The sequence below is a fragment of the Coregonus lavaretus genome, assembly GCF_964263955.1.
Source record: "Coregonus lavaretus genome assembly, chromosome: 17".
Lineage (NCBI taxonomy): Eukaryota > Metazoa > Chordata > Actinopteri > Salmoniformes > Salmonidae > Coregonus > Coregonus lavaretus.
Window position 1 is genome coordinate 49,674,098 of NC_140004.1, and position 25,710 is coordinate 49,699,807.

The 25,710-nt window shown below is 43.0% G+C and overlaps 1 protein-coding gene and 1 long non-coding RNA gene across 2 annotated transcripts; one reads left to right on the forward strand and one right to left on the reverse strand.

Annotated features, from left to right (window-relative positions):
* Nucleotides 1-11,415: 11,415 nt before the first annotated feature.
* On the reverse strand, nucleotides 11,416-12,683 carry LOC311144614. The gene is made up of 2 exons (XR_014614515.1): nucleotides 12,022-12,683; nucleotides 11,416-11,841 (listed from the first exon to the last, which is right to left on the reverse strand). It is a non-coding gene; the product is annotated as an uncharacterized lncRNA (long non-coding RNA).
* Nucleotides 12,684-22,388: 9,705 nt separating this feature from the next.
* Nucleotides 22,389-25,365, forward strand: dmrt2a (doublesex and mab-3 related transcription factor 2a; the record flags this gene model as incomplete). The annotated part of the gene is made up of 3 exons (XM_084181019.1): nucleotides 22,389-22,751; nucleotides 23,357-23,459; nucleotides 24,230-25,365. 3 exons carry the CDS (start codon nucleotides 22,389-22,391, stop codon nucleotides 25,363-25,365), a joined length of 1,602 nt encoding a protein of 533 aa, XP_084037145.1.
* Nucleotides 25,366-25,710: the final 345 nt, after the last annotated feature.

Sequence of the window (25,710 nt, forward strand, 5' to 3'; positions counted from 1 at the left end):
ACACAGTTGCACCTTTTGTTGGGGACAATAAAAGGCCACTCTAAAATATCTAATTTTGTTACACAACACAATACCACAGATGTCTGAAGTTTTGAGGGAGTGTGCAATTGGAATGCTGACTGCAGGAATGTCCACCAGAGCTGTTGCCAGAGAATGTAATGTTCATTTCTCTACCATAAGCTGCCTCCAATGTTGTTTTAAAGAATTTGAGTTCAGGGCCTTATGAGTTTATTTCAATTGACTGATTTTCTTATATGAACTGTAACTCAGTAAAATCTTTGAAATTGTTGCATGTTGCGTATTACTTCTTTTTCAGTACAGTAAAATGTTTATGGTCCTAGTGTTATTTAACCCTGCTACTAAAACAACACATTTATAATAGGCTACATTTAACCCTGCTACTAAAACAACACATTTATAATAGGCTACATTTAACCCTGCTACTAAAACAACACATTTATAATAGGCTACTGTCACGATCGTCTTGACGAGAAGGAGTAGACCAAGGCGCAGCGTGTGAAACGAACATGACTTTAATTAGTTAAAGCACAAGTACAAAACAAAACACGATCGTGAAGTCCACAGTAACACTGACTGAACACGGAACAAAAACCCACAAACACAAGGTGAAAACAGACAGTTTAAATATGGCTCCCAATCAGAGACAACGAGCCAACAGCTGACACTCGTTACCTCTGATTGGGAGTCACTCAAACAAAGAAACACAACAACCTAGAACAACCCAACCAAGAAACAGAACACAAAGAAACGAACACACCCTGGCTCAACATACAGAGTCCCGGAGCCAGAGCGTGACAGTACCCCCCCCTAAAGGCGCGGACTGCGACCGCGCCTTAACAAAACCCAAACAGGGGAGGGCTGGGTGGGCATTCCTCCTCGGAGGCGGCTCCGGCTCCGGGCTTGACCACCACCCTTCCACAATTCCCCCGTAGGGCCCCCGGTCCGGTCTTACCCCGCTGGCTGGATCTGGACCGGACATCGACGGAGCGGATTGCTCAAGCTCCATTGTGGAGCAGCTGCCCGGTACCTGATCAGGCACCGGACTGACGACGCGCACCCCTGGCTTGGCGCGTGAGGCAGGAACTGACCGGACCTGGCTGACGATGTGAACCCCTGGCTTGGTGCGTGGAGCAGCAACGGACCGGACCGGGCTGACGATACGCACCCCTGGCTTGGTGCGTGGAGCCGGAACGGGCCTCATCGGACTGACGACTCGCATCCCTGGCTTGGTGCGAGTAGCAGGAACGGGCTGGGCCAGGCTGACGACTCGCACCCCTGGCTTGGTGCGAGTAGCAGGAACGGGCTGGACCAGGCTGACGACTCGCATCCCTGGTTTGGTGCGAGTAGCAGGAACGGGCTGGACCAGGCCGACGACTCGCACCGTAGGTTTGGTGCGAGTGGCAGGAACAGGCCGGGTCGGGCTGGCGACGCACACCGTAGGTTTGGTGCGTGGAGCAGGAACAGGCCGGGCTGGGCTGGCGACGCACACCGTAGGCTTTGTGCGTGGAACAGGAACAGGCCGGGCTGGGCTGGCGACGCACACCGTAGGCTTAGTGCGAGGAGCAGGAACAGGCCGGGCAGGGCTGGCGACGCACCCCGTAGGCTTGGTGCGTGGAGCAGGAACAGGCCGGGCTGGGCTGGCGACACACACCGTAGGCTTAGTGCGAGGAGCAGGAACAGGCCGGGCAGGGCTGGCGACGCACACCGTAGGCTTTGTGCGTGGAACAGGAACAGGCCGGGCTGGGCTGGCGACGCACACCGTAGGCTTAGTGCGAGGAGCAGGAACAGGCCGGGCTGGGCTGGCGACGCACACCGTAGACTTGGTGCGTGGAGCAGGAACAGGCCGGGCAGGGCTGTCGACGCACACCGTAGACTTGGTGCGTGGAGCAGGAACAGGCCGGGCATGGCTGGCGACGCACACCGTAGACTTGGTGCGTGGAGCAGGAACAGGCCGGGCAGGGCTGTCGACGCACACCGTAGACTTGGTGCGTGGAGCAGGAACAGGCCGGGCAGGGCTGTCGACGCACACCGTAGACTTGGTGCGTGGAGCAGGAACAGGCCGGGCAGGGCTGTCGACGCACCCCGTAGGCTTGGTGCGTGGAGCAGGGACAGGCCGGGCTGGGCTGTCGACGCACACCGTAGGCTTTGTGCGTAGAGCAGGGACAGGCCGGGCTGGGCTGGCGACGCGCACCATTAACTTAGTGCGGGGAGCAGGAACGGGCCGGACCGGACTGGTGACGCACACCACTTGCTTGGTGTGAGGAGCGGGACTGGGTTTTATATAACAACACATTTATAATAGAATAGATTTAACCCTGCTACTAAAACAACATATTTATAATAGGATATATTTAACACTGCTTCTAAAACAACACATTTATAATAGGATATATTTAACACTGCTACTAAAACAACACATTTATAATAGGATATATTTAACCCTGCTACTAAAACAACACATTTATAGTAGGCTATATTTAACACTGCTACTAAAACAACACATTTATAATAGGCTATATTTAACACTGCTACTAAAACAACACATTTATAACAGGCTACATTTAACCCTGCTACTAAAACAACACATTTATAATAGGCTACATTTAACCCTGCTACTAAAACAACACATTTATAATATGATATATTTAACCCTGCTACTAAAACAACATATTTATAATAGGATATATTTAACACTGCTACTAAAACAACACATTTATAATAGGATATATTTAACCCTGCTACTAAAACAACACATTTATAATAGGATATATTTAACCCTGCTACTAAAACAACACATTTATAACAGGCTACATTTAACCCTGCTACTAAAACAACACATTTATAATAGGCTACATTTAACCCTGCTACTAAAACAACACATTTATAGTAGGCTATATTTAACCCTGCTACTAAAACAACATATTTATAATAGGATATATTTAACACTGCTACTAAAACAACACATTTATAATAGGATATATTTAACCCTGCTACTAAAACAACACATTTATAATAGGATATATTTAACCCTGCTACTAAAACAACACATTTATAGTAGGCTATATTTAACACTGCTACTAAAACAACACATTTATAATAGGCTATATTTAACACTGCTACTAAAACAACACATTTATAACAGGCTACATTTAACCCTGCTACTAAAACAACACATTTATAATAGGCTACATTTAACCCTGCTACTAAAACAACACATTTATAATAGGATATATTTAACCCTGCTACTAAAACAACATATTTATAATAGGATATATTTAACACTGCTACTAAAACAACACATTTATAATAGGATATATTTAACCCTGCTACTAAAACAACACATTTATAATAGGATATATTTAACCCTGCTACTAAAACAACACATTTATAACAGGCTACATTTAACCCTGCTACTAAAACAACACATTTATAATAGGCTACATTTAACCCTGCTACTAAAACAACACATTTATAGTAGGCTATATTTAACCCTGCTACTAAAACAACATATTTATAATAGGATATATTTAACACTGCTACTAAAACAACACATTTATAATAGGATATATTTAACCCTGCTACTAAAACAACACATTTATAATAGGATATATTTAACCCTGCTACTAAAACAACACATTTATAATAGGATATATTTAACCCTGCTACTAAAACAACACATTTATAGTAGACTATATTTAACACTGCTACTAAAACAACACATTTATAGTAGGCTATATTTAACCCTGCTACTAAAACAACACATTTTTAGTAGGCTATATTTAACACTGCTACTAAAACAACACATTTATAGTAGGCTACATTTAACACTGCTACTAAAACAACACATTTATAGTAGGCTTTATTTAACCCTGCTACTAAAACAACACATTTATAGTAGGCTATATTTAACACTGCTACTAAAACAACACATTTTGCTACTTAATAATCATAATAACAATAATAACAATTGAACATTGTATTGCAAAATAGATCTGACTTAGACCAAAGCCACATAGATCTCTGACTTAGACCAGAGCCACATAGATCTCTGACTTAGACCAGAGCCACATAGATCTCTGACTTAGACCAGAGCCACATAGATCTCTGACTTAGACCAGAGCCACATAGGACTCTGACTTAGACCAGAGCCACATAGATCTCTGACTTAGACCAGAGCCACATAGGACTCTGACTTAGACCAGAGCCACATAGATCTCTGACTTAGACCAGAGCCACATAGGACTCTGACTTAGACCAGAGCCACATAGGACTCTGACTTAGACCAGAGCCACATATGACTCTGACTTAGACTAGAGCCACATAGGACTCTGAGTTAGACCAGAGCCACATAGGACTCTGACTTAGACCAGAGCCACATAGGACTCTGACTTAGACCAGAGCCACATATATCTCTGACTTAGACCAGAGCCACATAGGACTCTGACTTAGACCAGAGCCACATAGATCTCTGACTTAGACCAGAGCCATGTAGGACTCTGACTTAGACCAGAGCCACATAGGACTCTGACTTAGACCAGAGCCACATAGATCTCTGACTTAGACCAGAGCCACATAGGACTCTGACTTAGACCAGAGCCACATAGATCTCTGACTTAGACCAGAGCCACGTATGACTCTGACTTAGACTAGAGCCACATAGGACTCTGACTTAGACCAGAGCCTTATATACTCTGACTTAGACTAGAGCCACATAGGACTCTGACTTAGACCGGAGCCACATAGATCTCTGACTTAGACCAGAGCCACATAGGACTCTGACTTAGACCAGAGCCACATAGGACTCTGACTTAGACCAGAGCCACATATGACTCTGACTTAGACCAGAGCCACATATGACTCTGACTTAGACTAGAGCCACATATGACTCTGACTTAGACCAGAGCCACATAGGACTCTGACTTAGACCAGAGCCACATATGACTCTGACTTAGACCGGAGCCTTATATATTCTGACTTAGACCAGAGCCACATAGGACTCTGACTTAGACTAGAGCCACATATGACTCTGACTTAGACCGGAGCCTTATATATTCTGACTTAGACCAGAGCCACATAGGACTCTGACTTAGACCAGAGCCACATATGACTCTGACTTAGACCAGAGCCACATAGGACTCTGAGTTAGACCGGAGCCTTATATACACTGACTTAGACCGGAGCCTTATATACACTGACTTAGACCGGAGCCTTATATACACTGACTTAGACCGGAGCCTTATATACACTGACTTAGACCGGAGCCTTATATACACTGACTTAGACCGGAGCCTTATATACACTGACTTAGACCGGAGCCTTATATACACTGACTTAGACCGGAGCCTTATATACACTGACTTAGACCGGAGCCTTATATACACTGACTTAGACCGGAGCCTTATATACACTGACTTAGACCGGAGCCTTATATACACTGACTTAGACCGGAGCCTTATATACACTGACTTAGACCGGAGCCTTATATACACTGACTTAGACCGGAGCCTTATATACACTGACTTAGACCGGAGCCTTATATACACTGACTTAGACCGGAGCCTTATATACACTGACTTAGACCGGAGCCTTATATACACTGACTTAGACCGGAGCCTTATATACACTGACTTAGACCGGAGCCTTATATACACTGACTTAGACCGGAGCCTTATATACACTGACTTAGACCGGAGCCTTATATACACTGACTTAGACCGGAGCCTTATATACACTGACTTAGACCAGAGCCATGTAGGACTCTGACTTAGACCAGAGCCTTATATACTCTGACTTAGACCAGAGCAACATAGGCAACTCTGTAAATAGAACTCTGACTTAGACCAGAGTTACATTGGACTCTGATATGGACCAAAGCCAAATAGGCCTCTTAAGCCAAATAGGCCTCTTAAATTCTACTGTAGCTCAATTGGTAGAGCATGGAGCTTGTAACACCAGGGTAGTGGGTTCGATCCCCAAGACCACCCATACGTAAAAATGTATGCGCACATGGCTGTAAGTCGCTTTGGATAAAAGCGTCTGCTAAATGGCATATTATATTATTATTACTTAGACCTGAGCCAAATGGGACTCTGGCTTGGACCCTGTAGCTCAGTTGGTAGAGCATGTCGCTTGCAATTCCAGGGTTGTGGGTTCGTTTTCCCACGGGGGGCCGGTATGAAAATGTATGCGCTCACTAACTGTAAGTCACTCTGGATAAGAGCGTCTGCTAAAATGACTAAAAAATCCTGAAATGAAGGGTTAATGTAATCTGTTTGGAAGACACAGTGACCATTCCAGCTGAGGAAATGGTACCCTGGTATCAACTGGTTGTTGTGTGTATCTGTGTGTGTGTGTGTGTGTGTGTGTGTGTGTGTGTGTATCTGTGTGTGTGTGTGTGTGTGTGTGTGTGTATCTGTGTGTGTGTGTGTGTGTGTGTGTGTGTGTGTGTATCTGTGTGTGTGTGTGTGTGTGTGTGTGTGTGTGTGTGTGTGTGTGTGTGTGTACTTACCTCACTAGAGGTCTTCATTCAAAGTCAGTGACCTCTTGGAAGAATGGGGATGAGAACAGCTTGCTTCCTTCCTTGTTTTTTCCCCTCATCGATCTACAGACAATACCCCATAATGATAAAGCAAAAACCATTTTTTAGACATTTTTGCAAATGTATTAAAAATAAAAAACTGAAATATAACATTTACATAAGTATTCAGACCCTTTACTCAGTACATGGTTGAATTACCTTTGGCAGCGATTACAGCCTTGATACTTCTTGGGTATGACGCTACAAGCTTGGCACACCTGCATTTGGGGAGTTTCTCCCATTCTTCTCAACAGATCCTCTCAAGCTCTGTCAGGTTGGATGGGGAGCGTCGCTGCACAGCTATTTTCAGGTCTCTCCAGAGATGTTCGATCGGGTTCAAGTCCAGGCTCTGGCTGGGCCACTCAAGGACATTCAGAGACTTGTCCCGAAGCCACTCCTGCGTTGTCTTGGCTGTGTGCTTAGGTTCGTTGTCCTGTTGGAAGGTGAACCTTTGCCCCAGTCTGAGGTCCTGAGAGCTCTGGAGCAGGTTTTCATCAAGGATCTCTCTGTACTTAGCTCCTTTCATCTTTCCCTCGATCCTGACTAGTCTCCCAGTCCCTGGCGCTGATGGATGGCTGCCGTTTTACTGGCTCCTAACCAATTGTGCTATTTTGTGTGTTTTTTCGCATTGTTTGTAACTTATTCTATACATAATCTTGCTGCTACAGTCTCTTGTGACCGAAAAGAGCTTCTGGATGTCAGAACAGCGATTACTCACCTTGAACTGGACGAAGATTATTTATTTAATGAGTCTGATGCGAAGGATATACTGTTTCTCCCAGACCAGGCCCAAATCCCCATCATCAATCCCCGGGTGCAGATCTGGGTGCCTTGTGAGAATTCGTCGGCGAGTGGGTAACCCGCCTCTACCATCCGTCCTATTGGCCAACGTGCAATCATTGGAGAATAAACTGGATGAGTTCCTTTCAAGACTATCCTACCAACGGGACATTGAAAACTGTAATATCTTATGTTTCACCGAGTCGTGGCTGAACGACGACATGGATAACATACAGTTGGCTGGGTTTTCTGTGCATCGGCAGGACAGAGCAGCTACGTCTGGTAAGACGAGGGGCGGAGGGGTGTGTCTATTTGTCAATAAAAGCTGGTGCACAATGTCTAATACTAAGGAAGTCTCGAGGTTTTGCTCACCTGAGGTAGAGTATCTCATGATAAGCTGTAGACCCACTATTTACCAAAAGAGTTTTCATCTATATTTTTCATAGCTGTCTATTTACCACCACAAACCAATGCTGGCATTAAGATTGCACTGAATGAGCTGTATAAGGCCATAAGGGAACAGGAAAACGCTCATCAGGCGGTGATGCGACCAGTCAGGACGCTCTCGATGTTGCAGATGTTGAACATTTTGAGGATCTGAGGACCCATGCCAAATCTTTTCAGTCTCCTGAGGGGGAATAGGCTTTGTCGTGCCCTCTTCACGACTGTCTTGGTGTGTTTGGACCATGATAGTTTGTTGGTGATGTGGACACCAAGGAACCTGAAGCTCTCAACCTGTTCCACTACAGCCCCGTCGATGAGAATGGGAGTGTGCTCAGTCCTCTTTTTTTTCCCGAATGCACTCTACATCCAATATAGTTAATGAAATCAACTGAGGCATTGAACAAATACAAATAAGACAGCTAGATACACTTCAATCCCCTAGATAACAAATACAACACAGATTGATACATCTACTGTACTTCAACCCCTAGTTTACTAATAACAAATTGCTATAACCTACACAATATCACAGATTATTTGACCACTCACAACATTTTCCTTTCTTGCTGTGTCACCAAATGTTTGCATACTACTGGTAAAGTCAACATGTTTAAATACTGTAACATTATACGGAGCAATGTTGTTTAAATTAAACAAATGGCATGCGGGCAGATGGTAGGTGGACACTCCTTGCCTGCAAAACGATGACGTATGTCATGCATCAGAGAGCCAAGTGAACCGAATCACACAGGGTTGAGGAGGACACTGTGTTGTTGCCATTCATATCTTTTGAACTGCTAGAAACAAGCCATTTCTCTGTAGTGATGGTGGAAACATCCCTGTTAATTATTATCTGGGTGATGTTTTTCTAGGTCGTACAGTAAGATATATATATAGAGCAATTTAGAGCAACCCGAAATGGCTTGTGTCAACTTGAGCTAAGTAACGTTAGCTAGTTAGGTTAGCTAAGAAAACATGTAGTAATTCAACGTTAGCTAGTTAGGTTAGCTAAGAAAACATGTAGTAATTCAACGTTAGCTAGCAATAAACATACTTATATACAAGTCAAGTTAACGTTACCTACCAGCTGCTGAAAATATTATTCCACTTCACAGCTGCTTCAAGAAGATATTTACAAAAATAGTCTGATGTTCATGTGTCTCACCCAACAGCATGAGTTTTGTGCCTGAAACTGATCATATGAATCTACAGTAGGCATAAGAACCCACAACCCTGGCGTTGCAAACGCCATGCTCTACCAACTGAGCTACATCCCTGCCGGCCATTCCCTCCCCTACCCTGGACGACGCTGGGCCAATTGTGCGCCGACTACGACAGAGCCTGGATTCGAACCAGGATCTCTAGTGGCACAGCTAGCACTGCGATGCAGTGCCTTAGACCACTGCGCCACTCAGTGTGATGCAGTGCCTTAGACCACTGCGCCACTCAGTGCGATGCAGTGCCTTAGACCACTGCGCCACTCAGTGCGATGCAGTGCCTTAGACCACTGCGCCACTCAGTGCGATGCAGTGCCTTAGACCACTGCGCCACTCAGTGCGATGCAGTGCCTTAGACCACTGCGCCACTCAGTGCGATGCAGTGCCTTAGACCACTGCGCCACTCAGTGCGATGCAGTGCCTTAGACCACTGCGCCACTCGGGAGGCCTCTACAGTGGGCATAAGCTATTACTGTAAAGAAACAGTAGGTAACACTTCATTTTAAGGGGTCCTTGTTAGTCAAGTGTAATTACATGTGTAACAAGTATTGTATGTAATTGTAATAACTCATAGTTACACTGTAATAACATGTAACTGGTGGAAATTGTAGTCTGTAATTACAGCGGTGTAAAAACGAATGCTTTTTACCAAGCGTGTTACATTTGGGAAAGTTTTCACTAAATTCACCAATTTAGTGTTAAGTTTCTTCTCAGCTGCATCCGATTCAGTAACAAGGTTGTAATATCCTGTGGACAGATGCGCTGGGTGTCCGAGATCACAAAGGTTCAAGGAACAATAGGCTGTAATTATCTACCCGTGTGCTTTATAACTCTTCATAAGCTCCACTCAATGGTGTTGCTAGCACTGCCCCCCCCAAAAAAACCATCTGGGTTAACTTGGATAAGTTTACAAAAACAGATCAGATATAGGTCAACCTCACTGACTGGGGTCTACCATACGGGTGTCATCTCAGATTATAATACAAAAATAACATAATTAATGTGTACGTTCCCATTATGACAAGCAGAACCTCCTTGCCATCCAAGTGAAAGTATAAACCCACAAGTACACCACAGAGTACATTGAATATCTGCATAAGTACAATGTCATTACACAGGATTTAGCTACTTAACATTAAGTGTAGCTTGTGGGGTACTTACTTGTAAATGTGTACTTATATAGTAGTACTTACTTGTAAATGTCTACTTATATAGTAGTACTTACTTGTAAATGTCTACTTATATAGTAGTACTTACTTGTAAATGTGTACTTATATAGTAGTACTTACTTGTAAAAATCTACTTATATAGTAGTACTTACTTGTAAATGTCTACTTATATAGTAGTACTTACTTGCAAATGTGTACTTATATAGTAGTACTTACTTGTAAATGTCTACTTATATAGTAGTACTTACTTGTAAATGTCTACTTATATAGTAGTACTTACTTGTAAATGTCTACTTATATAGTAGTACTTACTTGTAAATGTCTACTTATATAGTAGTACTTACTTGTAAATGTGTACTTATATAGTAGTACTTACTTGTAAATGTGTACTTATATAGTAGTACTTACTTGTAAATGTGTACTTATATAGTAGTACTTACTTGTAAATGTGTACTTATATAGTACGATATCCATTCTGACCCTAAAGCTTCTGAAAGCGCCATCCAAGTGAAAAAATAAACACACTAATACACCAAAGAGTACATACCTGGAATATCTGCATAAATACAAGGTTGTTACCAGTTCTTACACAGGATTTAGCTATTTAAGGTGAAGTGCGACTTTATAGTTACCTATGAGCAATTTCTGTATAATTACTTATTACACATTACCAAGTTAAAATACCTACAAACAAAAGATGAGCGATCTACTTTAGTCAACTTTATTACAACATGTAAAAAATACCTTAGATTTCTAACAAAATAATAAGGATTTTTATTGTTAGATTAATAATAATATTAATATTTTGATTAATTCGATTTAACAAATATACAGTGCATTCGGAAAGTGTTCAGACCACATGACTTTTTCCAAATTTTGTTGCGTTACAGCATTGTTCTAAAATGATCAAATTATTTTTCTCCCTCATCAATCTACACACAATACCCCATTATGACAAAGCAAATACAGGTTTTTAGAAATGTGTGCACATTTATAAAAATTGAAAAAACATAAATAACTTATTTACATAAGTATTCAGACCCTTTGCTATGAGACTCGAAATTGAGCTCAGGTGCATCCTGTTTCTATTGATCATCCTTGAGATCAGGGGTCCCCAAACTTTTTCCTGTGAGGGCCACATAACTTTTCCCTTCTCTGATGGGGGGCCGGTGTCAGTTTGTAACAGAAAAAGTGTGACGATCGTAGGGGAGCTTAAAAAATTTATTGTTTTCCAGAAAGCCACACATAACCAAATAACCCTTTCCAGGTTCTTTACAGAAAAAAAGTCAGGAAACAAATAATAACACTATTAATGAAATAAATAATAACTAAATAACCCTCTCTGAGTTCTTCACAGAAAAAACAGGAAATAAATAACACTATTTATGAAATAAATAATAACTAAATAACTCTCTCTGGGTTCTTCATAGAAAAAAAAGCCATGGAACATTAACTTTCTGTTGTGCCATGCACAATCTTAACAGATAAAAGTTCAGCTCAGTTGTCAGAGCAGAATCTCTCTGACACATATGAGCAGTCTCTTAAAGTTCTTGTGTTCCTTCCTTATAATCCTTTTGTAGGTTCCAGTAGGCTTGTAGACACCGCTGTTTGCAGCTCTCTCTCATCAACTTCCCTGTGAAAACCACAAAGGAAGCAGGTTGAGAAACTGAACTAAGTGATACAGCACCTACACAGCACAATACATTTCACTACCAGTATGATTGTAAAGATGGATTTTATCCCAGTAGATTTTATTATGATTATATTTGTTTATGCTCAGAATGACTCATTCAAGTCAGAAAAGTGAGATTACCTATGTATGTTCATCAGTGTGAACTGTGGGCCTGCATCTGGCTGGTGAGAAGTTGAATATCAGGTTCCATTCTAGTTACAGCCAGTCTCAAGCACTGATGCAAATGTTCATCTGTCAATCTTGATCTCATCGGAGTTTTCAGCAGTTTCATGCGAGAAAAGGTTTTCTCGCAGATATACGTGCTGCCAAAAACTGTGGACATTTTCATTGCGTGTTTTTTGATGTTTGGATATGTGTCGTTTGGGAGGGCGGCATAGAAGTCAATGAGACTGTTGGGCTTGAATGCGTCTTTCAGAACATCACAGTTCTGTAACTCAGCCAACTCAAACTGATATGAAGGCTGGGCTTCATCAATGTCGGCAACAAAGGGGTTCTGAAAAAGACGGATTTCTTTTGCATGAACATGTAGTTCACTGAATCGCACACCGAACTCCGCCTTCAGCATTTCCAGTGCTTCCACGCACTTTTCAGCTGGGAACGGGACCGCTGGGTTCTCTGTCGACAGGTTTTGGGTAGCAGGAAGATGGACGAAGTTGCGCTTTTTCACTTGTTCCAAAAGCAGCGCTAATTTCACCTCAAATGCTTTTATGTGTGAATACATGTCGCAAATGAGTTTCCCCTCGCCTTGTAGCTGCAAGTTAAGGCTGTTAAGTATTTCTGTCACGTCTGTTAAAAATGCGAGGTGCCATTTCCATTCTGGGTCGATCAGCTCTGGGACCGTTTTGTCTTTTAAATGAAGAAATGCGTTAATTTCGGGTAGAAGCTCGTAAAAACGTCTCAAAACTCTGCCCCGGCTCAGCCATCGGACCTCTGTGTAGTACAGCACATCTCCGTGCGTAGACTCCAGTTCAGACAGGAATTCTTGGAACTGCCTGTGTTTAAGTCCCTTTGCTCTGATGAAGTTTATGCACGACACCACAACCTTCATTACAGAATCCCACGTCAACACTTTGCAGCACAGTGCTTGCTGGTGAATTAGGCAGTGGACTCGTAGCGGGGCGGTGAGACCCCTTTTTTCCAACTCCCGGTTCATGCGTCCTATTAGACCGCGAGTTTCGCCCACCATGCTAGGAGCCCCGTCAGTCGTGATGCTAGCTAGCTTTGACCAGTCCAGGTCCAACTTCTCCATGGTTTGGCACACTTTGTCAAAAATATCCTCTCCCGTTGTAGTCCCTTTGAGACTTTGGAGGGCTGCCAGCTCCTCGCATATCTCAAAGTTTGCGCTAACTCCACGAATAAAAATGAGCAGTTGCGCTGTGTCTTGCACGTCCGTGCTCTCATCCAGTGCTAATGAAAAAAGGTCAAATTCTTTCGTCTTCTGCTGCAGCTGGGCATATACATTACTCCCGATTTCTTCAACGCGTCTGGTGATTGTACTCGCCGACAGACTTACGGCATTAAATGCATCTTTCTTCTCGGGACACACCTCCTCCGCGACAGCATCCATACATTTCTTAACAAACTCTCCGTCAGTGAAAGGCTTACCGCTGCTTGCTATCAGTTTAGCAACCCGAAAGCTGGCCCGAACGGATGCCTGGTTCAGCTGAGCTTGGCGTACAAATGTATTCTGCTGAGATAGTAGTCCACTTTTTAGCTTTGAGAGTTTGTCTGCTCGTATTTGGCCTTGCAAGCTATCGTACTTGTCTTTGTGACGGGATTCATAGTGTCGGCGAAGATTGTATTCTTTGAATACCGCCACCGTCTCTTGACAGATGAGACAAACAGCCTTTTCTTTGCATTGAACAAAAAAATAATCGTTTGTCCACTGCAGGTTAAATACCCTGCATTCTGAATCAATTTTTCTCTTACCTAACCTTTTCGCCATTATTCCGTTCTCTCTTTGACAGGGCCGGGCCTAGGATTTTTTTTCTGGAGGCCAAATAGGAAAAAAATCCGATAGCGTCTCTGGTATTGTTCAGAGGGCCGGGCCAAATGTGCTGACGGGCCGTATTTGGCCCGCGGGCCGTAGTTTGGTGACCACTGCTTGAGATGATACATTTTCAAAAAATCAGTTTTTGGTTTGTCATTATGGGGTATTGTGTGTAGATTGATGAAGGGGGAAAAAACTATTTAATCCATTTTAGAATAAGGCTGTAAAGTAACAACATGTGAAAAAAGTCAAGGGGTCTGAATACTTTCCAAATGCACTGTATAGGCCTACAGACCTATAGACCTATAGACCTATAGACCTACAGACCTATAGACCTATAGACCTACAGACCTACAGACCTATAGACCTATAGACCTATAGACCTACAGACCTATAGACCTATAGACCTATAGACCTACAGACCTATAGACCTACAGACCTATAGACCTATAGACCTACAGACCTATAGACCTACAGACCTATAGACCTATAGACCTATAGACCTACAGACCTATAGACCTACGGACCTATAGACCTATAGACCTATAGACCTACAGACCTATAGACCTACAGACCTATAGACCTATAGACCTATAGACCTATAGACCTACAGACCTACAGACCTATAGACCTATAGACCTATAGACCTACAGACATATAGACCTACAGACCTATAGACCTATAGACCTATAGACCTACAGACCTATAGACCTACAGACCTACAGACCTACAGACCTATAGACCTATAGACCAATAGACCTATAGACCTACAGACATATAGACCTACAGACCTATAGACCTATAGACCTATAGACCTGCAGACATATAGACCTACAGACCTATAGACCTATAGACCTACAGACCTATAGACCTACAGACCTATACACCTACAGACCTATAGACCTATAGACCTACAGACCTATAGACCTACAGACCTACAGACCTATACACCACAGACCTATAGACCTATAGACCTACAGACCTACAGACCTACAGACCTATAGACCTACAGACCTATAGACCTATAGACCTATAGACCTACAGACCTATAGACCTACAGACCTACAGACCTATAGACCTATAGACCTATAGACCTACAGACATATAGACCTACAGACCTATAGACCTATAGACCTATAGACCTACAGACCTATAGACCTACAGACCTACAGACCTACAGACCTATAGACCTATAGACCAATAGACCTATAGACCTACAGACATATAGACCTACAGACCTATAGACCTATAGACCTATAGACCTGCAGACATATAGACCTACAGACCTATAGACCTATAGACCTACAGACCTATAGACCTACAGACCTATACACCTACAGACCTATAGACCTATAGACCTACAGACCTATAGACCTACAGACCTACAGACCTATACACCACAGACCTATAGACCTATAGACCTACAGACCTACAGACCTACAGACCTATAGACCTACAGACCTATAGACCTATAGACCTATAGACCTACAGACCTATAGACCTACAGACCTACAGACCTATAGACCTATAGACCTATAGACCTACAGACCTATAGACCTATAGACCTATAGACCTACAGACCTATAGACCTACAGACCTATAGACCTATAGACTCCAATCTGTAACATATAGTATGGTGAGTAGCTTGGTGGCTAATTTAGAAAACTGGGATTGTATTTTTCTTCCCTTTTTAATAAAATGGACTCTGATTCTGTCTTCATCTATTTCTTAATATTGCAGATAGATTGTAACTTCCATCAATGTAATTGTCTGCATCACTTACAATCCCCCATATATATATATTTATATATATTTATATATACACATATACAGTGGGGAGAACAAGTATTTGATACACTGCCGATTTTTCAGGTTTTCCTACTTACAAAGCATGTAGAGGTCTGTCATTTTTTATCATAGGTACACTTCAACTGTGAGAGACGAAATCTAAAACAAAAATCCAGAAAATCACATTGTATGATTTTTAAGTAATTAATTTGCATTTTATTGCATGACATAAGTATTTGATCACCTACCAACCAGTAAGAATTCCGGCTCTCACAGACCTGCTAATTTTTCTTTAAGAAGCCCTCCTGTTCTCCACTCATTACCTGTATTAACTGCACCTGTTTGAATTCGTTACCTGTATAAAAGACACCTGTCCACACACTCAATCAAACAGACTCCAACCTCTCCACAATGGCCAAGACCAGAGAGCTGTGTAAGGACATCAGGGATAAAATTGTAGACCTGCACAAGGCTGGGATGGGCTACAGGACAATAGGCAAGCAGCTTGGTGAGAAGGCAACAACTGTTGGCGCAATTATTAGAAAATGGAAGAAGTTCAAGATGACGGTCAATCACCCTCTGTCTGGGGCTCCATGCAAGATCTCACCTCGTGGGGCATCAATGATCATGAGGAAGGTGAAGGATCAGCCCAGAACTACACGGCAGGACCTGGTCAATGACCTGAAGAGAGCTGGGACCACAGTCTCAAAGAAAACCATTAGTAACACACTACGCCGTCATGGATTAAAATCCTGCAGCGCACGCAAGGTCCCTCTGCTCAAGCCAGCGCATGTCCAGGCCTGTCTGAAGTTTGCCAATGTCCATCTGGATGATCCAGAGGAGGAATGGGAGAAGGTCATGTGGTCTGATGAGACAAAAATATAGCTTTTTGGTCTAAACTCCACTCGCCGTGTTTGGAGGAAGAAGCAGGATGAGTACAACCCCAAGAACACCATTCCAACCGTGAAGCATGGAGGTGGAAACATCATTCTTTGGGGATGCTTTTCTGCAAAGGGGACAAGACGACTGCACCGTATTGTGGGGAGGATGGATGGGGCCATGTATCGCAAGATCTTGGCCAACAACCTCCTTCCCTCAGTAAGAGCATTGAAGATGGGTCGTGGCTGGGTCATCCAGCGTGACAACGACCTGAAACACACAGCCAGGGCAACTAAGGAGTGGCTCCGTAAGAAGCATCTCAAGGTCCTGGAGTGGCCTAGCCAGTCTCCAGACCTGAACCCAATAGAAAATCTTTGGAGGGAGCTGAAAGTCCGTATTGCCCAGCGACAGCCCCGAAACCTGAAGGATCTGGAGAAGGTCTGTATGGAGAAGTGGGCCAATATCCCTGCTGCAGTGTGTGCAAACCTGGTCAAGACCTACAGGAAACGTATGATCTCTGTAATTGCAAACAAAGGTTTCTGTACCAAATATTAAGTTCTGCTTTTCTGATGTATCAAATACTTATGTCATGCAATAAAATGCAAATTAATTACTTAAAAATCATACAATGTGATTTGCTGGATTTTTCTTTTAGATTCCGTCTCTCACAGTTGAAGTGTACCTATGATAAAAAATTACAGACCTCTACATGCTTTGTAAGTAGGAAAACCTCCAAAATCGGCAGTGTATCAAATACTTGTTCTCCCCACTGTACATACATACACATACATACATATATACATACATATATACACATACATATACATTCCTTTTTTTTTTATATATTTCCCTTTATTACTTTCCAACCCCACCACCCCTTCCCTCATTGGAGTAAACTAGTGAACAACAAAGCTTAGGCCTCTACTTCCAGCTTATACATACTATATACATTTTATGGACACAGTCAATTTTACAATAATTATATTTTGTTTGTTTTTCCTCCTGAACTTCCTCTACCCTCAACCTCTCAGATTATTTTCATGATGTCCATCCGGTTTGCTTCTATATGCCATATCTTTCAAATTTTCTTAATCCGTTTCATTCTTGTAAGCATTTTCCAATTCTGGAGTCGGAGACCTTTTGGGAATCTGTGGTAGAGAAGAAGAATGTATGACTATTTAGCATAGACACTCATTATATTACCGCTAGTTATCATCATCATGAGTTCTATAGTTTAGGGATTTAGCTAGCTAGGCCTATCTAGCTACCTAGCTAGTTGTTGTGTTGTCCAGCTAGCAATAATAGTGCTTGTGTTAACACAAGTAGCTAGCTAGCTACCTAACGTTAACATGCTGGGTGTGTCTCACGTAATACCCTTGGGGTACGGACACCCTGAGAACAAGGTTCAGGGAAGATAACACCATCGAGCCCAGCTAACTTTAGCTAGCTAGTAGCGACCATAGCATATTTGCCAGCTTTAGGTAGCTAGCTAGCTAGTCAAGTTTAGAAAACTAAATAGTTAAGAGTGCTAGCTAATCCCCCCCAGAAAATCAACAGATTGCATGTAGATAGTAACTAGCTAGAAAGCTAGCCTAGTTGGTAGGCCCAACAACAACGTCAGCTAAAGCTTGCTAGCTCGCTACAGTTAGCTAGCTAGCCAACACTAGGCTTGCTAGCTCGCTACAGTTAGCTAGCTAGCCAACACTAGGCTAGCTAGCTAGAAAATGCTAGCTAACTGCCTATGCTAAATCATCCAGCAGCATTCATGTATCCAAAAAAGGATAACACATTTCATGAAAACATACTTTCTCTCTCCGGTGTTGATGTTTTTGACCTACAACACTTTGTTTCTTTCGCGGCAATCTTTCATGTCTGGATTTTGCACACTGACCTTCTCGATCACGTTCTTTGTGCACTGTTACATGATGTCAGTGTCAACACGGGTGTTGGGCAGATGGGCAGATCTTGACATGATGCCTTAATTCCTGGGATAAATAAATAATTGCCATCCCATCCAAAAGTGAGAATGTTCCTCAACAGTGAAACCCTTGCAAGGTTTCATGATGGAATAAGAGTTTTTCTTATGACCATTTTAAGTGCATTTATAAACCATTATTCAACCAAGATTAATAGGCTTACAATATGGCAAACACAAATTACTTTCTCAATTTTAACCATAAGTGTTTATTAATGAGTCTAAAAAATTGTAATTGATGGTTAAAGTAATTGATCCATTGTCAAATGCACAGTTAGGCCTAAATGATATAACCATTTAAAGTTTTGTTTTTATGTGAGCAGTTTGTGAAGCCGTTTTTTTGCCATTCGGCCTGGGCATCAGACTCCAGATCTTTATTGCAGAGTTGTGTCAATGAGATATAATTACATTGTAATAAGGACCCCTTAAAATGAAGTGTTAACAAACCATATTTGAGTGAATTTTACAGGAGGCTTCTAATTATAGTTAATAACAGTATTTTTCATAATTCTACCCATAATGCAGTGCAATCTACGTGTAACACATTTCCTTTTACTGTACATTCTACAGTGTTTACTGTTGAAATTACAGAAAAGTCTTACAGTGTAGAATTGCACTAAATTAGCTTTTAGAACTTACATTTTTCTCTCAGCAGTCAACAGAGGGGGCACTAAAATGTTTTGCCACGAGGTGGGGTGCCCCAAAAGGCTAGAGCCGGCCCTGAGCGCTAAGGTAGAGGCGGTCATAACCCCGATAATAAATTCAAGATGAGGACAGAGTGGCGAGCTGCACCTGCATAGCCGGCCCGGCACAGCCCTTTGACGGCTTCACCACATGTTGGGAAGGGGGCCTGTGTGCATGCTCTGGGAACTGCCGGTCTCAACAATTGAAAACTGGTTAACAAGTTAAGTTATCAAATCAAATCAAATTTTATTGGTCATATACGCGTATTTAGCAGATGCTATTGCGGCTGTATAGAAATGATTATACACCGCAGTCAAAACACACTCTGCCAGCTAAAGGGTTACATTGGAATCAGCCTAATTAGCAAGCTAGGCCATGGTCACTTCATATCAGATTCTTATCCTCACGTCTTATGTAGGCCTAGGCCTAATGTTAACTCTTTTCCAAAACACACTCCTCATTTAAATCATTATGAAATACATGTTGTGTTTTGCATTTTTTTCATAAAAGACAAAATAATGGCAAACGAATATTTCCCATCAGCTCTTTCAGATAAATTATTTAAGCAAATTTGCACCGTTTTCATTAATCAGATAATGTTTTATACATAAAGCCAAAGAACTGCTATAACCCGAAGAACAATTTCATCTTATTATCATCCAGATGGTACAAATGATTTCATCATGTTTTTTGTTGTTTAATTATTTTTGCAACATTTTAGATAACGCACAAAAGGGAATAGACTTATACAATGCAATTCCTTATATGCCTGGATGGGTTCTGTATCATCTGATATTTTTCAAAGGAACCTCATTGTGGAAAAGTTTGATAAAATAAAAGTGTCTTGCATATGGCCGTAGTCCTACTGTGGACCGACTCAACGTGTTCTAAAAGCTGCCATGTATTTAAATAACCCCCTATTTTAAGGAGCAACATGTTTGTTTCCTTTACTTTTTGTATTCATGGTGACATCAAATTGAAGGAAACAGCTTCAACAACTGTCTATATGGTCTCTTAACATAAAATCGCAATTAGTCAAATGTATTGGTCTACAACAGAAGCGTCTGAAACACACGTAAAATCGATCTCAGAGTGAGTCTTCTCTCCCGTGGTTAAGACAAACAGAACGGCTCCTTTAGCCCGGTCAACATTGTTCCTGTTGTCCGGAGTCACTTTACTCTGCACCGCTCAACAACAAGGGGATAAGCTCTACATTCCTAGGATGTCACATTTAAATCGCACATATTGAAACACCAGCCTGTTGATCTATAGCTGACATTGTGAAGATTTCTCCTCACGTCGCTGTACGTTTATCAGAACAAACTCCCCGGTCTGTCAGCCTGTCGGTCGGGGCAGGCAGGCAGTGAGAGGTCTGTCGGTCGGGGCAGGCAGGCAGTGAGAGTCGGTCGGGGCAGGCAGGCAGTGAGAGTCGGTCGGGGCAGGCAGGCAGTGAGAGGTCTGTCAGTCTGTCGGTCGGGGCAGGCAGGCAGGCAGGCAGTGAGAGTCGGTCGGGGCAGGCAGGCAGTGAGAGTTGTGTTTTGTGTTCTCTAGTCCCGCATGCTGACACTGTGTTTTCACAGACGCGTTTGTTGTGTCAACTTTCTAATCAGCCCAATCTGTACTCTGTCACTTTGTCTCACTAACTCCAGCTGCTCACACTGACTGGGAGGTGATTAGGGAATGTAACAAGCAGCTAGGCTACCGGCTATAACTTCCCAGGCTATAGGCACCTCAATAGCAGCTATAGCAGGCCTGTCTGCGCTTTAATCAAACATGTTAGGCCGGTAAGATATAAAATGATATGAGAAACCAAGATGTATCATCTAAAATAAATGAGGCCTACTGCAAGACAACAAGTACATTCCATCCTGGTACAAAATGCCATCTATAGGATATTTTAGTCATATTTTGAAGCTGATTATAATATTGTTGACTATTATTTTGAGTAATATTTTTTAACTAATTAGATCTTTAAAGCCACCTGGACATTCTCAATATGTTGTTATCGAAATTTGAATATAAATGAAAATAGTTTTTTTGTATTTACGTGCAAATTTGAATAGCATTATTAGAGGCCCAAACAAATACACAACATAAAACAACACATGGGGAAAAAATGCATATTACAGACGATAGTCAACTAAAAGCCCAACACCTAAAAATACTATAGGCCTATTATCGTATGAAAGCCTAAATGCCGTTGACTAATTTAGAATTTAATATGGCCTAATTGGGATTTCTCCCCCCCCCAAAAAAATCAATAATAGTTAATCAAATGCAAACGAAACTAACATCTATACAAGTTGTATTTTCTATGTCAGGCAAAGTTCTTCCCATACATGAATTGATCGTGCTTCTTACCATATAATTAGTCCTAGACTACAGTATAGGCCATCATTCATCAAGCCATCTATATCTATCTCTCTCTGCTCCCCAATATGTTGATGAACCATTTCCTCGTTCTGTTTAGATTGGAACTCCACTCCGTTACAAACGTTTCCATTGAGAAAGAAGCCGTCGGGAACAGCCAATCGGTTCGTTGTGTTGAAAACGAGCCAATCCCGTTTAAATCCGCGCGCACACAAATCCTTCATAGGGGTGGCGCTCCAGCTCGAGCCCAGGAGAAAACCGTGGAGCGCACCGGAGTGACGGACCGCTTCAGGACAACGGCTGTGTTTGGCACCGTGGGACATCTCTGTTCGATGCTACATTGAGCAGTAATTAAGCAGCAGATTATCAGCGGTGTCTGTCAGTGCTGTTATACAGACACCTTCATCAGTTCAGAGCTCACTGACTAGTGACAAACTACAATAAGGAGTGGATGGATGTTGCTGTTCTGGAGGAGCCTGCATTGAGGTAAGTCAAAAGCTTTTACTCATTTATGGAACTAGTTTTCGACACATCATAGATTGGAGGGAAAACACGTTATTGTTATTTTCTGTATATTACTCATTTATATATTTATTAGCCATTTATTAAACTAGCATCAATGAAGACGCTGGCACGGTATGGAACATCATTCCATAGGGCTTTTAGAGGATATGATGACGGATAAAATGTGATCATTATTTTAATTTCAGATTTTACTGACCGCAGTGAGGCAACCGTCGCGTGAGCCAGAACTGGGAAAGAGGACATTGGGTACGAGGCACCGGGAGACAGGCAGCAGATATGATGACGGATATCTCCGGTCCGGAGTTTGAGATCGACGTGGAGAGTCTGGAGACCGAGAGCGACGACCAGGACCAGCCGCACTACAGCTCCTCTCTGCCCGGCGCAGCGTACGACGAGCCGGGGGCCAAGGAAGATGACAAGCCACCGGGGACCACCAGCCCCGGGTCCGGCGAACCGAGGAAGCTGAGCCGGACCCCGAAGTGTGCCCGCTGCAGGAACCACGGCGTGGTGTCGTGTCTGAAGGGGCATAAGCGGTTCTGCCGCTGGAGGGACTGCCAGTGTGCCAACTGTCTTCTGGTGGTGGAGAGACAGCGGGTCATGGCGGCTCAGGTGGCACTACGGAGACAACAAGCTACAGAGGTGTGTGTGGATCTCTCTAAAGTCTTATACATTACTATTATAAGGTGTATGTGTGTGTGTGTGTTTTCGATTATTCGAGAGGGTGTAAAACTCGTTAGATTCACCAGCATTTTTGGGGGTAACAATGTTCCCAAAACTGTAGATCTCGAATTTTACATTGTAAAAAGCATTGTAAAAAGCATTGTAATTTATTTTATTTTTTTACCAGCCAAATTTGACATGTTCCTCAGTTTGTCTGTTTGGCATTGAAATGATATGGACTGAGAGAGAATTAGCACATTGATCAAGTTTAGTTTTAGTTTATAAAATTTATTTTATTTATTTTCACACAAATCAAAGTAACCTGTGGGGATGATAAACTCAGAATGGGCAAAAACAAGAAACCTTCCCATCATCTAAACCTTCCCATCATCTAAACCTTCCCATCATCTAAACCTTCCCATCATCTAAACTGTAAATTCAAGTCCCTAAAAATACATCTTGGTATCACTTATCAAATATTTTCAAAACCTTGAGACTGGTATTAAATAATAATACATAAACACCATAATATGGCCTCTGAAATCATGATTCTCATTAATTTATTTGTTCTGTAATTTTATCAGGATAAAAAGGGAATTTGTGGGAAGCAGATTCCAGCGGAGAGAAGAGCTATCTACCAGAGAAACATCAGACCATCAACCATGCTGGCTAAGAGCATTCTGGAAGGTAAGGAGGTTCTATCCTATCATATCCTATCCTACCCTACCCTACCCTATCCTATCATATCCTACCCTACCCTACCCTATCATATCCTATCCTACCCTACCCTACCCTAACCTATTCTTAGGTAAGGCAGTTTGTCCTGTTTACTAGTAGTGGTGTTACTGAATCAACTGGCGTTGTAGCCTACTTATCATCTTGTCTTCACTATCATAATGATGTTGCTTCATCTTTCTCTCATCTTCTCTTCTCTTTATTTCTTGTAGCGTTTCTTGGATTTCTGTCCCTTTCTGTTTCAATCAAACCTCTTCCACATTGCTCTGTGGACACTTTAACTTCCGTAAGCACAGACCTGTTATAACATCTATATTTTATTGCTTTCAGATAAAACCTAGTGGGCACAATAAAATCGTATATAAAAAACAAAACAATGTTTTAGTCTTAAGAGCAAAATGAATACTTACTAGTATACTAGTGTACTTCAACAGAGCGCCGGACATATGAAAGGACATCTGTTAAATGTCTAAACTGTTGATAATATAACTAACTCCAGAATGGAACCTTGATATCATTTCATTCACTGCAATTAAAACATATACTATACTTTACTAGTTACTTCATAACTGAACCAGAACATCAAGTCTTGCCCAGAATTAAATAGAATAGCATATTATATAGCATTATATTAGTACTATATAGTATTATATTAGTAATATATAGTATTATATAGTATCTCTATGTTGTCTAACCTTTGCCCCTGTCCTGTCTCCTCTCAGGGTACCGTCCGGTGCAGGGTGACCCGTACCTGGGGGCCAGCCCCCCCCTCCCGCCCCCCCTCAGCGACAGGATGAGGAAGAGGAGAGCGTTTGCTGACAAAGAGCTGGAGAGTGTCATGCTGGAGAGAGAGTACAAGGAGAGAGAGATGCTAGAACCCCCTCAGGCTGCCACAGCCTCTCTGCTCTTCCCCAACAGTCTGGTCCGCCATGCTGCAGAGTACAAGTCCTACAAGACAGCCCCGGAGGAGCCTCACCACTTCCTGTCGCCCAGCTGTGTGGACCTCTCCCTGCAGTACGCCGCCGGCCCCGGCAACATGGAGCTCATCTCTTCCAATGTCTCCGTGGCGACCACCTACCGCCAGTACCCTCTGACCTCTCCGCGGGGGTTCATGGTGTGGCCGCGTGGCCCCTCCCTCCTGTACCAGCAGTGCCTGCTCAATGCCACGGCCGTCCAGAACATGAAGCCAGGTGCAGCCTGGGAGCCCAGGATGATGGGCGCCGCTGCAGAGAGCCTGCCGCCCGACCACGACGCCATGGCAACCACCACCACCACCTCGCCCGCCAAGCTGAAGGGTTCGAGGTTCGCAGCGGGCCTCCTCGAGGGTTCTGACCCCCAGCTGCAGGACGGCCCTGCACAGTCCCAGGCCCTTCTCACCCAGGGGGGGCACCACAAACGATCAGCCTTCTCCCCCCCAAAGAGAAGCTTTGGACAGGCCTTCCCCCCTAGTACACCTCACCCCCAGCCTCACCCTAACCCCCCCAGCTATGAACATGTCCTGAACAAGCTGAGCAAGGACAGTGCCATGAAGCTCAACTCCTTCCACTCACTCATCCAGCAGACACTGAGTGAGAAGGCTAGGGCTGAGGTAGGAGCTGGGGCTGGGGAGAGAGCTGGGACCGGGGCCGGAGTCGAGCTCCGGGGCCCCTACTGTAAAGAACTGCTGGAGGAAGCAGCCAGAAAGTACCGTGAAGGACCTTCTAAGGACTTCTACAGTTTCAAAGGCTCTGATAGATACAGCAAGGAGTTCCTGTCTAAGTCAGCCGGGACCAAGATCGTGTCCAGCGAGTCTCTGTCCTTCTCTGTCGAGGCCATTCTGAAGAGACCGTCACCTGCTATGAACAGAGCTTCACAGTAACAACAGTCATGTCTATCTGATGAACAGGGATTAATAACCTACCTGGGAATTTGTAATACCCTGGCCCATTTTTCTGCTTTGAGGTCTCCATTATCGGCTAAATAATGACAATTTTGCACAAACCTCGAATTTAGACCCACTGGTCTACAGATGGACCAACCATTAGCCCTGTGGACCAACCATTAGCCCTATGGACAGTCCGTTTCTCACACACACACTGTGCTTGCTGTAGTAATGCCTCTCAGTACAGAAACATTTAAACCAGTAATGTAAATGTTTATATGGATATTATATTTTATATGAGCATAAATGTAACTCTCTTTATGGTGTAGAGTATTTAAATGT